The sequence below is a fragment of the Medicago truncatula genome, chromosome 4 (assembly GCF_003473485.1).
Source record: "Medicago truncatula cultivar Jemalong A17 chromosome 4, MtrunA17r5.0-ANR, whole genome shotgun sequence".
In the NCBI taxonomy this organism is placed as follows: Eukaryota; Viridiplantae; Streptophyta; class Magnoliopsida; order Fabales; family Fabaceae; genus Medicago; species Medicago truncatula.
Window position 1 is genome coordinate 33,394,285 of NC_053045.1, and position 14,993 is coordinate 33,409,277.

At 33.7% G+C, this 14,993-nt stretch overlaps 3 protein-coding genes across 6 annotated transcripts; 1 reads left to right on the top strand and 2 right to left on the bottom strand.

The window, feature by feature from the left end:
• Positions 1-590: 590 nt before the first annotated feature.
• Positions 591-3,170, top strand: LOC25492649 (cyanogenic beta-glucosidase). Its single transcript, XM_013600824.3, has 8 exons — positions 591-1,147; positions 1,238-1,325; positions 1,415-1,786; positions 1,891-2,108; positions 2,209-2,240; positions 2,334-2,436; positions 2,606-2,714; positions 2,808-3,170. Exons 1-8 carry the CDS (start codon positions 706-708, stop codon positions 3,004-3,006), a joined length of 1,563 nt encoding a protein of 520 aa, XP_013456278.2. The 5' UTR covers positions 591-705; the 3' UTR covers positions 3,007-3,170.
• A 469-nt stretch (positions 3,171-3,639) lies between these two features.
• LOC25492650 (gamma-secretase subunit APH1-like) lies at positions 3,640-7,755 on the bottom strand. The gene is made up of 7 exons (XM_024782275.2): positions 7,594-7,755; positions 7,336-7,491; positions 6,238-6,323; positions 5,820-5,945; positions 5,428-5,555; positions 4,132-4,271; positions 3,640-3,884 (listed from the first exon to the last, which is right to left on the bottom strand). Coding segments are annotated over exons 1-7 (750 nt in total). The 5' UTR covers positions 7,707-7,755; the 3' UTR covers positions 3,640-3,883.
• An 823-nt stretch (positions 7,756-8,578) lies between these two features.
• Positions 8,579-13,796, bottom strand: LOC25492651 (endonuclease III homolog 1, chloroplastic). Of its 4 annotated transcripts, none has more exons than XM_024782274.2 (10): positions 13,496-13,796; positions 13,184-13,247; positions 12,942-13,007; positions 11,881-11,999; positions 11,454-11,520; positions 10,956-11,047; positions 10,617-10,754; positions 10,427-10,531; positions 9,285-9,373; positions 8,579-9,080 (listed from the first exon to the last, which is right to left on the bottom strand). In XM_024782274.2, the coding sequence occupies exons 1-10, from the start codon at positions 13,787-13,789 to the stop codon at positions 9,047-9,049; spliced, it is 1,068 nt and encodes a 355-aa protein (XP_024638042.2). In that variant the 5' UTR covers positions 13,790-13,796; the 3' UTR covers positions 8,579-9,046. The 4 variants fall into 4 exon arrangements, with proteins under 4 accessions (XP_024638042.2, XP_013456282.2, XP_024638041.2 ...); XM_013600828.3 differs by having other exon boundaries at positions 9,290-9,373; positions 13,496-13,792; XM_024782273.2 differs by lacking the exon at positions 12,942-13,007 and having other exon boundaries at positions 9,290-9,373; positions 13,496-13,794.
• Positions 13,797-14,993: the final 1,197 nt, after the last annotated feature.

Sequence of the window (14,993 nt, forward strand, 5' to 3'; positions counted from 1 at the left end):
ACAAAATACCCCATCCCAATGACTTCCTTCATTCTTGTCTTTTTCTACCTCATCAATTCCATCATGTTATTGTCCAATGTTCCAAATACAATTCGTACCAAAAAAATTTAATTATGTTGGAAACATAATTTATCGTATTAGTAATTGCGTGATTCAATTCAATACGTACTTCTTGAATTATCACCACTCAACAAAATTTTATTTCAAATGAATGAGTTACCGATGGAGATGGAATTTAAGTATATGCATGACACCTCTCAATATTAACATTTTAAAAGGAATCTATTTTAGTTACCAAGAAGGTGTCTTGATTATTTTTCAATAAGAAAAAAAAAAGAGAGAGAGAGAGACACAAATAATTGAAATCTAATAATTGAGTGGAGTCTAGTCTAGCTAGCTAGGGCTAATTATTTAGTGAGTGAGTCATACATAAAGGAGCCGTCACATTGACTGGCCATTATATTTTGACTACAAAAAACTTTTAACTTTTAAGGTAGTTTCACTGAAAGAGCTACTGACCCACCCACCAATCTTCATTGTTTCTTAGTATATTCTTCTTCTATAAATAGAAACCACACGTTGCATAATCCACAACAAATTCATTCATTCATTCATTCTTTCTTTCTTTTCTTACCATATCCATCAAGCCCCACCCTTGTTTTTGTCACCATCATCAATTAATTCACTGAAACAAATTCATTAAACATGAGATATTTCCTATTTTCTCTCTTCTTTCCAACATTCATCATTACTTTCACATATGGTCAAGAAATAATTAATACTACTCCACCACAAGTAGGTTCATTGAATAGGAAAGATTTTCCTGAAGGCTTCATCTTTGGCACAGCATCTTCTGCATATCAATATGAAGGTGCAGCAAGTGAAGGTGGAAGAGGAGCAAGTATATGGGATACTTTCACTCATAGATATCCTCAAAAAATCACTGATGGAAACAATGGAGACGTTGCGGTTGACTCGTATCATCGATATAAGGAAGATGTTGGTATCATGAAGGATATGAACTTGGATGCATACAGATTTTCCATATCTTGGTCTAGAATACTCCCAGATGGGAAACTAAGTGGAGGAATTAATCAAGAAGGAATCGACTATTACAACAACCTCATCAATGAGTTGGTGGCAAATGGTAAGAATACAAACTTCATTTTCGTTTATTAGGTTGTATACTAATGCTTTGCATTTTAACATATTCTAATATAGCCATCTCATGTCACAGGTTTACAACCATTTGTAACTCTTTTTCATTGGGATCTTCCTCAAACTCTAGAAGATGAATATGGCGGCTTCTTAAGTCCTCTCATCATGTGAGTGATACAATTTCAAATTTTCACTTAATTAGTTTAAATAGTTATGAAAAAGTTTCTCATTCATCATTATATATCTTCAACTACAGAAAAGACTTTCAAGACTATGCGGAACTTTGCTTCAAAACATTTGGAGATAGAGTAAAACATTGGATAACTTTGAATGAACCATGGACTTACAGTCAAGATGGGTATGCAAATGGTGAAATGGCACCGGGCCGATGCTCTTCTTGGTTGAATCCAAATTGCACCGGCGGTGATTCTGGAACCGAACCTTATTTAGTTGCACATTATCAACTTCTAGCTCATGCAGCAGTTGTTAATTTGTACAAGACCAAGTATCAAGTCTCTCAAAAGGGTGTGATAGGTATAACATTGGTTATTAACTATTTTGTGCCACTCTCAGATAATAAACTTGATATAAAGGCTGCTGAACGAGCTACAGACTTTATGTTTGGATGGTAAGTTCATTACAAAGATAAAACTTATATAATTATACCATCCAAATTAACACAATTAAGGAGATTTATATGATAACTTATTCAATTTCTTTGTTTAATTATAGGTTTATGGATCCCTTGGCCAATGGAGATTATCCTAAAACCATGAGAGCCTTAGTCAGATCAAGGTTACCAAAGTTTACAAAAGAGCAATCTAAGCTAGTGAGTGGTTCATTTGATTTTATTGGCATAAACTATTACTCTTCTTGCTATGCTTCTGATGCACCTCAATTAAGCAATGGCAAACCTAGCTACCTAACTGATTCTCTTTCTCGTTTTTCATGTAAGCACCCATTTGGCCTACTTTTATATCTATTGATTATTTAAGTTATATATTATAAATTTAAATTAATTGTATACATATTTTGTGTGTGTGATTTCAGTTGAACGTGATGGAAAAACCATTGGTCTAAATGTAAGTGTTCAACCATGAATGTTTCCAAAAACTTACCTGTTATTTGGTTGTGTCTAACTTAGTAATTAATGAATTTGGTTATTTTATTTCCAGGTTGCTTCAAATTGGTTGTATGTTTATCCAAGAGCAATTCGAGACTTTCTGATACAAGTTAAAGAAAAATATAACAACCCTTTAATTTATATTACTGAAAATGGTAAGCAAATCACTTTCATATCATGGTTTTTCTTCTTTAAATAGATAAAGTTATAGTAAAAAACTTTTTACTTTAGCTTCTTAAAAAATACATTTTACTCTAGATATATAAATTTCTATATGAAAATTTATTTTATGAATATAACTCAACTTTTTCATAATGTGTGTAGGTATTAATGAGTACGATGATCCATCCTTATCCCTTGAAGAATCTCTTATGGATACATATAGAGTTGATTATCATTATCGTCATTTATTCTATCTTAATGAGGCAATCAAGTGAGTAATTTTTTGATATATCTAAAGATCAGTCTATTTCACTTTCTTTCATGGAATTTAGCTAAACTATTTTCTCTTTTAATCTAAATACAGGGCTGGTGTAAATGTCAAGGGATACTTTGCATGGTCCTTGTTGGACAATTTTGAATGGCACAAAGGTTATACTGTGAGATTTGGAATGACCTTTGTAGATTACAAAAATGGTTTGAAAAGATATCAAAAGCTCTCAGGGTTGTGGTTCAAGAATTTTCTTACACCAGACAACAAAAAAGTTTACATAGATTCCATTTAATAATGCTACAAAATTCTTTTATAAATACCATAGTTGTAAAAACAATTATTTCATTGTTTGAATATAAAAAGTATACCATTTGAAATTGTATGTAAATATATTATCTATATGTAATTGGTCCTATTCTTTGATTCTACATGTAACTTGTTATTTCATTTTACTTATCTACAGACTTGTTTGGTGAAAGTCATTATTATTTCATTTTGCTCATTTATATAGAATAAGCTTTGTTTCATTTCTATTTGTCCAAATGAAACTTTAATAGTGTTGGAACTTGGAAGCCTCATTGATCATTCTAATTTCTTTTTGACAGAATCTTCATGTTTTTTTGATAAATTACTTGATAAATAATTCAATCTGGAATTTAATTCTTCAAATATGATTTTTGATGATTTTTTATATTTGTTAAACCAGTAGAAATTTTTATGAGTGAAATGAATATGTGCATCAAGTGAACATTTCTTCATCGGAATTGATAATGTTATCTTCTATATGAGATGATATTCTCATTTTGGTCAATTATTTTCCAAATCTTTTGTTAATGCAATATCTTTCATAATTCCTCTTGGTGTTTGCACACTTTATTTCTTGTCCAATGAGTATCTTTGAGAAGCTTTTGTATAAACATGAATGTGCAACTTAAAAGATGGTTTCATTTCAAGGTGAAAACACACATATACATATACACTTGTTACAATACACCAGTTTAACAGAGTATATATTCTAAAATTCGAAAGTTCAACATCGACATAAAGTGAAATTTCATATGAGGCGTTAATGTTGATCTCTTTACTAATCTAATTACCTATTTAGTTTTGCTGGACATAAAATGTCTAAAGACTTCAGCTTCTCTCACTAAGGCTTTTATAAACCTGCTCCTGCAAACAGAGACTTCATTATTTAGTAAACCTGATCCCAGTGATGATAAATGAAACTAGCAATACAATCTGAAGTTGATTTGATGCCCCATAGTAACCCTACCCATTTAAATCAGAAACAGGGGCATAACATTAAGGAAACATTTTCCATGCAATACAAACTACTGGTATCTTTATGTATTCTAACCGGAATGGTGAGGACAGGAAGTAATCATTAACAAGAAATTTACATAAGATTATCACTTACTACGAGTGACTTGGTCTGATTGGGTTTTCTGTCAATCTTCTCCAAACCATCCTCCCACAATGAATTAAGGTCAAGATTGCAGTGAAATAAAGGAGAGGAATGCCAACAGCGCAACCCCCAGGTGCCAAATTTACCATTGTCTGAATAAAAAAAGAGCAAGTCAACCAATATGATTTTGACCATTAATTGAAAGGGAAAAAATAAAATCTCAAGGAAATCATATTTAAGTTGCTTTTTTTTATGACACGTCATATTAATGTTCCTACTCAATAACAATGACTCTAAGTAGGTCTCCAGGGTGTCCATTTCTGTTGTAGTTTCACTGTTTTCTGACCAAATTCAAGCAGATAGGCACCAGAGTAAGGATACTACATTATCAATTTGACAAATTGCAGTGTGCAGAAAGTCAAATCATTTGCAAGCTATTCAAGCTTGACTAGCTATAGGCAATCACCTAGATAAAAGCTTTTCCTATGGTAAATGCATGACTTAGTTAAGACAGTGAATAATATATTTGGTACCTATTCCTACATCCTAGAGTATGTTGCCAACTTTTCAAATCTGCAAATTAACAAAAGTTGTGCTACTCTGACTTCACTGAGCTATGTTTTTTATGTTGCTTTTATTTTAGTTTGCTGCATGCCTTTCATAATGTAAGAAAACTGCTGTATGGTGGCCCGACCCAACAAACCATAACACCATCTTCCAACAAAAAGTATGTGGGAAGTTGGCTACACAAAGTTAAAGCAATGCCAAGGAAACTGAAGGGTGGTAGCAAACAAAAACAAAGGCAACATAGTAGCGGCTTTGCAGCTGTGTTAGCAAGGCCATAAAGAATTTCTGGTTTTTTTTTTAATTGTAAATAGGAAATTATGATATTTTAAGTCAATCATTTCACCTATGCTGAAGTACAAGAGAAATTTCTTCCACGCCACAGTTCTGTGTATACTATTTCTAACCTTAGTCATGTAACTTTCAATATTCACAAGGGATGACGTAGGTTCTAAATTTTCAGGTAATCCAAATAACAAGCTCCAAAAGGATAATGTAAACTATGTCATAAAACAAACTGGACAAAATTTATATTTTGAGTAAATTATTTGCTTTCAAGAGTTCATTAGTTGCACAACAAAGGATATGGTATAACTTTGCATCATTGGTTAGGCACTGTTCCTATGTTGTAAATATATCAATTTGTAACAAATAGCTGGGTAATAGAAGCTAATGTGATTTTGACAACACAGAGATAATGTATAATAGGGTAGAAATATGCATATACTAAGTGTGGATTTTTACCAGCATTCCTGCAATAACGTGAACAATGGGAACAAAATAACGATCCACTTTGTTCCCCTCTGCATACCCATTAAATGCAATGACCATCGAAAAGGTGTGGATGGTGACAAATGCAAGAGCGATAACCGCTGCAATCATATAAAAATCAGTGAACAATTTGGAGGAAAAACTTTAAATATTAAAAACATGACTTCTTATGTAAATTCAAAAATCCAAGTCGCTGTTGTTTATGCACTATAAACTGGGGCTTAATAGAAAATTCCACTTCAAGATTCTCTTAAAGCAACTCCAATCCATCTCAATAGATTCACATTAATGAGGTACAAAAAATTCCAAAAGTTTGAAACTGCAGAATCCCATGCATATAGAACTAGGGGTGGAGAAACTCTCACCAGAAAGAAGGAAAAATGGAATTTTTGAACACTTATCAACAAAATATGTAGCTGGACCAAATGCAGGAGTTAATAGGCTGATACAGAAGAACACGGCATGGGCCACACCATGACCCAAACCACCAGCTGTCAAAAAAATGGAAAAGACAATTCATCAATACAGGTTATTGTTTATGTTATACAGATAACATTCCAATAAATAGTATCTTTTATCAGTAGCATCACAACAAGGGATTCGTTTTATAATGGAATTAGATTCAATCAAGGATCTGATTAAATGCCAAAAGAAAAGGGAAGATAATATGGAAGATTGTATAGCTAATAATAAACTTATTCAAAGCCGGTCAAACAAACACTTGACAAATAACTAAAAAATTAACAATTGCAAAACAGGCCGGAATGTCTCCATTTTTCTTACCCAGAGCAATCAGCATCTTATCTGTCAGGAAAAGATGTGGCTTTGATACTCTATCAGCAAAAGCATCTAACATATCTTCTAACCTCCTACACAACACCAACAAAAAAATAAAACATTAAACCATAATAGAACCAGCATAAGAAACATCACCATAATATAACAAAGCTGTTTCCATCAAAATAGTCACAGATTTCCTTATCAGATTGTAAAATAGTTCCCGTCCGAGGCCAATAAAACAATGAGTCTACAACCTCTCCCCAAGGCATATATTTTTCACAATTAGTCAAACCAAAAAACCTCCCTCTAAAGAGTGCTTACAACAACAACAACCAAGGTTTGTCCACTCAGAGGGGTCGGCTACATGAATCAAACGATGCCAATGTTCTATCAAAAAACATGTCTTTCTTCAACTCATTGATCTCTAGATCTTTTTTGATAGTTTTTTAGGTCTTCCCCTACCTCTAGTGATTTGTGTCCCCTCCATCTGATCTACTCTCCTTACAACAGCATTCACAGGTCTTCTCTCTACATGCTCAAACCACCTAAGTCTAGCTTCTACCATCTTTTATATTGTAGGTGTTACCTCAACTCTCTCTAATGTTGTCATTTCTAATTCTATCATGTCTAGTCTTACTACACATCCAACACAACAAGCTCATCTTTGCTACGCTCAATTTCTTTCATGTTGGTTCTTTACCACCCAACACTCTGTTACGTACAACATCGCCGCCAACTAAGCTAAGGTTGGGCTCTAAAGAGTACTTAGTCTTTATATATTATTCTCACTTGCAAACGAAGCATGGTTCCACTAAGCCAGCCTCAATGACTATATAGTAAAGTAGTTTCTAAAAACATGTAATCCAATATTAATAAGAATAGTTGCTTAAAAGCTATGCAACACGGGTACTTCAGATTGAAAACGTGTTTAGTGTTCAAACATGTGTCAGTATCCAACACTAACACGCACGATACCAATGTATGTTGTTACATTTTCTCAAATTATCGTTGATGTCTACATGTCAGTGTCAATGTCAGGTGTGTTCGTGTTTGTGCCTGTGCATCATAACTTAAAAAAAATAGATGGAAATAAAATCTTACTTGAATATTTTCCAGAAGAAAAGTCTAAGAGCTTCTTGAAAAGCAACAGAAGAGAGAATGAGGATTGCATAAGGCCAAACAGCAGTTGGATTGAATGGAAGAAAAGCTCTCCATATACCAGACAAAGCAATTAAGCTTATAAGCCATAATAGTGTACTGAAAATTGTTGTAATCACAATTGAACAAAGAAGAAGAAAAAGCATCAATTGAAGTAATTATAAAACCCTAAATTAACAAAATTGAGATGAGTTAGAGTACCTAGCGAGAAGAGTTAGAATTAAGAATGGTTTTTTGGAAATGACGGAAACGAAGATGGAGAGAGATGGTCCTAGTGCTATCAGCGCGTACCCGATTCCTGCTGCTACTGTCATTCTTCTTCAAATCTCTCTCTCTCTCTCTCTCTCTCTCTCTCTCTCTCTCAAATCAGAGTGAGAAACAAAAAAAGCTTGAAGATGGAGTTTCGGATCTTCGAATCCTTGTTTCGGGTCGGATCAGTAACCCGTTTGTATTATCTTGAGCCTTATGGGTCCGGGTTATTGTTTCGGGTCGGATGTTTTCATCGAGTAAGTAGTTTTGAAGTGCCTATTGAACAACTGTTAAAATGAAAGAAAAAAAAATCGAAACTAATGGTTTCTAAAAAAAATGGAGATAACCGACGTACATGTTTTCATGTTATTATTACTTTTGTAGATAGTTTGATGGCTACTCTCGTACTTTAAATGAAGAAGTGGAGAATCTAAGTTTAAACACTAACTCTTGCATATTAATGTTTTTACGTTTACCAATTGAGTTGCGATTCCATGACACTTATTTTCCTATTGTTTGTATTAGTTTGCAAACATAAATTTTACTAAATTTCATTTTAACAATGCACGGTTAATTTAAAAATGAGCTTTCTCCAAAGTAGTTTTTTTTTTTTTTTTGTGAATTCTTCAGAGTAGTTTATGTTTGAATACGTTATCTCAAAATGTGTTTAAATCATATTAATCAAAAGTATGTATATTTACTAAAAAAGATACAGCATAAAAGAGTACACTAAAGTGGCAAGAAGAGGGATTTCGTTTTATCTCCAGAAGCATGGCTCAGTTGGCAGAGACGATACATTGTTATATGCAGAGGTCGGGGTTCGAATCTCAGACTTCCTACTTATTTACTTTAAAATACTTAGAAGAAAAAAAAAAGTGACAAGAAGGTAAATAGAGAAGTTGAGCTAGTTTCTTAAACAGAAAAATAACAGCATCAGTGATGGTACTTTCAACACAATTGACATTCAAATTCAGACCAAGTTTCAACATCCAAGGTTGCATATGAGCATTTTTGTTCCTTCTACAAAATTAATACACATCTCCAGATGTTTAGCTGTGTACAATGTGAGCCTAATTAATAATAATTTAATCGCATACGCATGCATACTTGTATGTACATGCGAAAATAGAGCAAGATGACTAACAACAACAAAACCAAACCCAAATCTAATCCAATTTGTTAAGGGTGTTACTTTCTAAAAGTGTAGTTTTGGATGGTACAAAATTAGAAGTTTTGTCAGATATGTACATCTGAACTCATGTTTGGAGCGAGGAAAGTTTTCCCCTCTGTTAGCGCTTTTTGTTCCTTCCAGACTTGGTGGATTTGGAAACTGGACTTGAACCTGCGGCCTCCTTGAACGCGGATGGACACAAGTGACTTATACTACATTCTCCACAGCGAGGTCTTAGTGGTGTACAAATTGTCTGTCCAAATCCAACCTGTTGATATTCAATAGATATATAGATAGATAAATAGATATCTTACGATGTTGTATGAAATACGATATGTTGTATGAAATAAGATGCCAAATTGAAAATTTCTTGTGTTGAGTCTCGTCGGTGTAAATGAAATATTTAATAACTATCTTCATAGCAAAATATAAGAGTAAAATTGCACAGGTTGAATTTGGACAATGAGTTTACCATACCAATAGAGGATTAATTGGATCCCATTCTTCCCTTGGAAGCCACAGTTGCAGTGACACTCTTGTCTCTTCAGGTGTCAAAGTTTTCTAGCATAAGTGAAAAAATAATTAGTAAATTTCAATTGTCATCTTTAGAACCAAGTGACAGAAAAACTACATCCAAGTTATAAAGCACTAAAACAGACACGTTACATAAGTGACACGTAAACATGGATAATAATTTAAGAAAATGGAAGTAATTAAATGTAACCAAATGTGTAGGTGTAGGTGTCGATGTCAAACACCAACACATGTTTGACACCAAACACGCCTTTAATCTGAAGTGCTGGTGTCAAGCCACTGACAAAGAGGGTTTGTAATAACTTATAACGAACATTGAATAATTTCAAGCATGTAAAAATTATATTATTTGATGATGCAACATACGAATATTTCAGATTCCTTGAAGTTGGGAGACCATGAAGCTTGGAAAGAATGAAGAATTTTGACGCAACAATGTATTTTGAATCCGATTTATTAAATTTGAAACATGAGTCATACGGTCAAGATTAATAGAGGAAAGAAGCTAGGCTAGCTAACTATAACACCACCTGTAACTGATTCTCAACCGAATCAGTTACTGGCATAACTGACTTACTCACACCAGTCAGTCACTGCCAATGTGCAACTGGCAGTAGTCAGTCACAGAATGCATCTATAAATAGATGATTCCACTTTGTAAGATGTAATCTCAACTCATAATCAAAGAAATTAGTTTCTCTCTATCTCTAAGAATCTCTATGCATTCAGCTAAACTAGAATATTAATATGATATCAGAGCCCGGTTCTTTCCTCTATTAAAGATGGACAACCCAGGTTGCATTATTGCAGCAATTTCATGGTTCTCTAATCGCCAGGAATCCAAATCCATGTATATTGTAGCATATAAACCCAAAAAAATGCCATGATAAAGTCTACCAGAAACAAAATGGATACGTTTCTTGATAACAGAAAATAATTTGCATGATTTTTTACTGACAGAAGCAAATATATTGAAGCTCAATTACATATCTGCACCAGCATCAAGATGCTACGGGAACAAATAAGTTAGGTAATAACGATTCGAGAACAAAATGTGATGCCACCAAACTTAAAACAGACCTGTTTCGTGCCCAATTTTGACACCCAGCCTAGCCGATTGCAAATGCGGTGGACATGAGTATCTACACATATCCCTTGGACATCGTTCCATGCAACATTCATAACCTATTGTGCCACTAACAAAATCAGCTTCAGAAAAAACTGATGAACCATACAATTCAAGTCGAGTTAGAAAATCTATTACGCATACCAAATGAGCCATCTTAGGACCTATGCCTGGAAGTTGTAGTAGTTGCTCGATTTTGCTAGGTATGTCTCCACCATACTTCATGAGACAAATATGTGCAATTTTTTTCAAGTTAGTGGCTTTTCTCGTATAAAATCCAACCTGGAAAAAGAAGAAACAGAAAAAAATACAAGCACAGATTCAGATAATACAGCGAAAAACAAACATAACCTTAAAAGAATTGACGCAATAACATGCAAGCTGAGGAAAAACTTGAATCTTCACAAGTCTCTTCCTTTACTTACCACTAAATCCAAATCATTTGAACCGAGGTAATATTTTTAAAAGAAACAAGGAACATACTGGGTAAATCAACTTTTTTATGGTTTCTTCATCAGCATTGTTGATTGCATCAGGAGTAAGCAGATCGTTTTGAAGAAGACGTTGGATTGCCCCTATATTCATGAAAACACATTTGTAACTATCACTGTTTCATAAGTTGAAACATGACATAAATTTCTGAGCAACTACTAAGCATCAATCACATACTTCAAAAGTATAATGGCAGGATGATGTTTGTTAAATAGGTTAACTAGCAATGTCTTTATTTTTTGAATCCAATCATCCATATCAAGAAATATAAAAACTATCCATTCTATGAAAACATGTTTGTATTTTCAATTTCCAGCATTTTTTTTCTTCTTTGACAGAACCCTTTTAAGTTTTAACTATATGGTGTGAATCAGTTTTGATCTTAAGAACAAAATAGCAGCATGTACTCAGAATGCACCGCTATGTACAGAAGCCAGGAAATTTAACAAGTTTTATATACTAAAAACTTTAGAAGGCATATGTACTCACCATGATTGATATGATCCTTGGTTTGGCTTGATAAAAGAGAAGATACCAGGACAGCAAATCGCCTTTCCTGATACACATGGGATTTTGATAAGGGTAAATTCAGTCACATAATGCTTAAATAGATAAACTTATCCAACTAAAAATCATATGTTGAGCAAACCAATCAATTCAATACAAGATTACACGAATAGTTGACAAGGTTGGTCATCATCGTCGCCAACTCTTGAAATGAGTAATGGCTATACTTGTTGATGATTGATGAAAAACTATTTATTTATCAAATCAAAATCAATTACACATATTCTAGTCACATGTATAATTTGTGTCACTTTTTCAAAAAGTACCAAGACATAAATCAACAAATAAATGCGTATATTTTTCCCAAACTGAAATATCAAATTAACAGAGGTATAATACAGAGTCAAACCTTAGGAGGTAGTGTAGAACCAGCTTTCTCACATCCCATAGTGTCTACTGGTGCATCTCCAGAACACCTCATTTTGCGAATACCCTCAAGTGTCTCTTCCCAGTGTGCAGGTGATTTAACTATATCATATATGAACTAAACAATTTAAGCATCCCAGACTAGTAGACTCAAGGTGTAGTAATTCTATCAGTCGAACAGTAGGGAAGTAAATTAGTCTCATGTTAATATGGTCACAAAATGATAACATGAATATCTCCATTGCTATAGACTTATAGGTGACAAATCAAATAAATATTCATTATTATATGCATTCTTGAGAAAATGTCATGGAATTTAACCAACACACAAACATGCTGTACTATAATATATACACAAAGGAAAGATGGAAATGAAATTAAACAAAATAAAAGTTGCAAAGTTCATATAAATCCCTTTTTAGAATTTGATTATGTTCACTGAATACTCGTATTTTAGTTTACCAAATGATTAAACAGACAGCATTGTTAAAATGAAGAGTGAAAACCTGCTTCGCTACATTAATTATTTACCCAAGTTTCCTGATTAACAATTCTTAAAGCATTATATAATACCAAAAGAGGAGATAAACATTTATGAAAAACACCTAAAACAATGGTGGCTTTTAGGGTGAGGAAGTTTCTCATATAGCCTACAGTGGACAGATAATTAAAAATCATTCAACTCCAACAAAGAACGGTGTCACTCCCCGTAAATAGAAGCTCATGGTATAATTCGGTCAGCACAAGATTCATGGCCTAGACAATGACCTAATCAGTTTAAGTTCAGCAAAAAACAAGGGAAGTAAATGATTCAAAACTCGACTTATAAACTGTTTTTCTTGCTTTTGCTGAATCAACACCAATCATATCACTTTATCACATGAAGAATGTCGAGGACCCTGAACTTCTACTTAGGGTAACGACATCATTGTTTTGAGTGATTTTCAAACATTTTTCCACCGTAAATCACATTTCCCCACTCTAGAATTTGCCTAAAACAATTTCCTTTTGCAACTATTTACTATATCATTTCGTACTACTTACTGCTATGTGTTGTGGAAGCAACTTCAATTTCAGTTGGAGTCACATCTAAGCTCATTTCTGATTTTACTGCAACGGAAACATACTTTTATAAGACCGTCTAGGGGAGATTCCCTGCAGTCAGGGAAATCCTGCGGTCAGCGTGTTTGGAACACTGTCTGATCAAGACGACTCCAAACACGCTGACACCTGACAGGTGAATGCATTAACATCAGCATTACAAATTTTAGCAAAGAGATACTTACAGCACTGAGTCAATTCATTTGATCCTTTATATGCAAAGTCTTCAATTTCAGGCAAACCAAACTTCTACAAAAACAGATATACAGAACAGAATCATAACTTATTCATTGTAAGTCGCATTTTAAAAATAAAATTACTTAATACATTGCAAGTTCAAAACTTTACTGTAAAAAACACAAATGGGCATGCTAAAAATTCATGATTTAAACTTCCTAAATAGAAATATTGAGAAAAATGAAGAAAAAACAAAATTTGATAGACACCTATGAATGACCCATTAAAAACAAAGAAGCAATGATGAAAAAGGTAGTTACTTTATGAGTCTGTGTTGAAGGAAGATGTTGATTTTGTTGAAGTTTTGTCATGTTGGTGGTGGTGGTGGTGGTGATTCCTTTGGCTTTTTTGTTTCTTCGGACGTAGACATGAACTGGTTGGGAAGCTGAAGCGCCAGATGTGGGGTCGGAGTCGGAGGGTTTGATGGAAGCGAATGTTGTTGTAGTATCAGACATGATCGTAGCTTTGATTCTCCAGCTCCCCGAAACAAAGCAATGAGAAGAAGAGGGAACGACCAACATTTTTGTTTTGGAGATGTATTTGTATGGAAGCATGGTGATTATCCTCTGAATCACGGATACGGACACACACCAGGACATCGACGTCGTTAATAATTTAAAAAATCACATAATTCAATAATATGTGTCGGTATTGTATTAGTACACATATCCGACACGCTTAATGTAAAAAGTGTTTGTGTTTCATAGTTATATAATTATATGATTAATTGAAAGTAAAAAAATATATATATATGAATTAGTTAATTAACTTTTAAGCTAAATTGATTCATTAGTTACTTATCTATAGGCATGGCAACAAAACTCATATATGCGGATGCCTGAACTAAACTTAATTTGACGGGTTTTTTCCGCTTTGACTGCGTTTGGGTATGGCTTGGGTTTTCCCCGATTTTAAAACATGGGTACGGGATAGGTAACGTGGATGTAGGTACTCAAACTCATCTCGAATGTAGAAAATCAATTTATTATCCTTCTATATAAATAGAAACTCAAATTCTAAATCATTTTACTCACACAATCAGAGTCTCAATTTTTCAGATGACAGTCGCTTATCATAGTTCTCTCTTTTCTCCTTCCATATCTCACACTTTCGGCCTCTTTCTTCTTCTTCACCATAGTCATTGATCGCCAACATTTCTTTGCTGGATAATGCATTACAACATTGCGCTCGAAGCTAAAAAATACTTTTATTTTTATTTAAAAAAAATAACCACTGTGGGATGGGGATGGGGCGGGGATACCCGAACCCGCCGGGTACGGGGATGGGATTCCATTTCTCATCCCCGCTGGGTATGGGTTGGGTAACTGGTAAGTATATGGGAGTAGAGTATGGGGACAGGGAAGGTAAACCTTGTCCCCATCCCGCCCCATTGTCATGCCTTATCTATTAATAAAATGTCATTTTTGCTATCAATATATTATCAATAGATGTCCGTTAGTCCTTGGGACAAACAATTGACTCGTTAACTCATTTTCATACTCTTGTATTTTTTTTATAAAAAGGGTTTATCTGTAATTGAATTATACACATAAAAAATACTCTTTCTTCCACTCTTCTATCTTTTTCTTCATCATCTATATTTTTGCAACATGTTATCAACACGAAACTCTTACCTTTGTTAAAAAAAGAACATATAGGTCGGTTTTATTACTTCTTATTCTTATGAATGCTTTTGATTGTTTTTGCAACTAGATAAATAATAACATATTAGTAAAGATGAAAGTATAAAATATATGA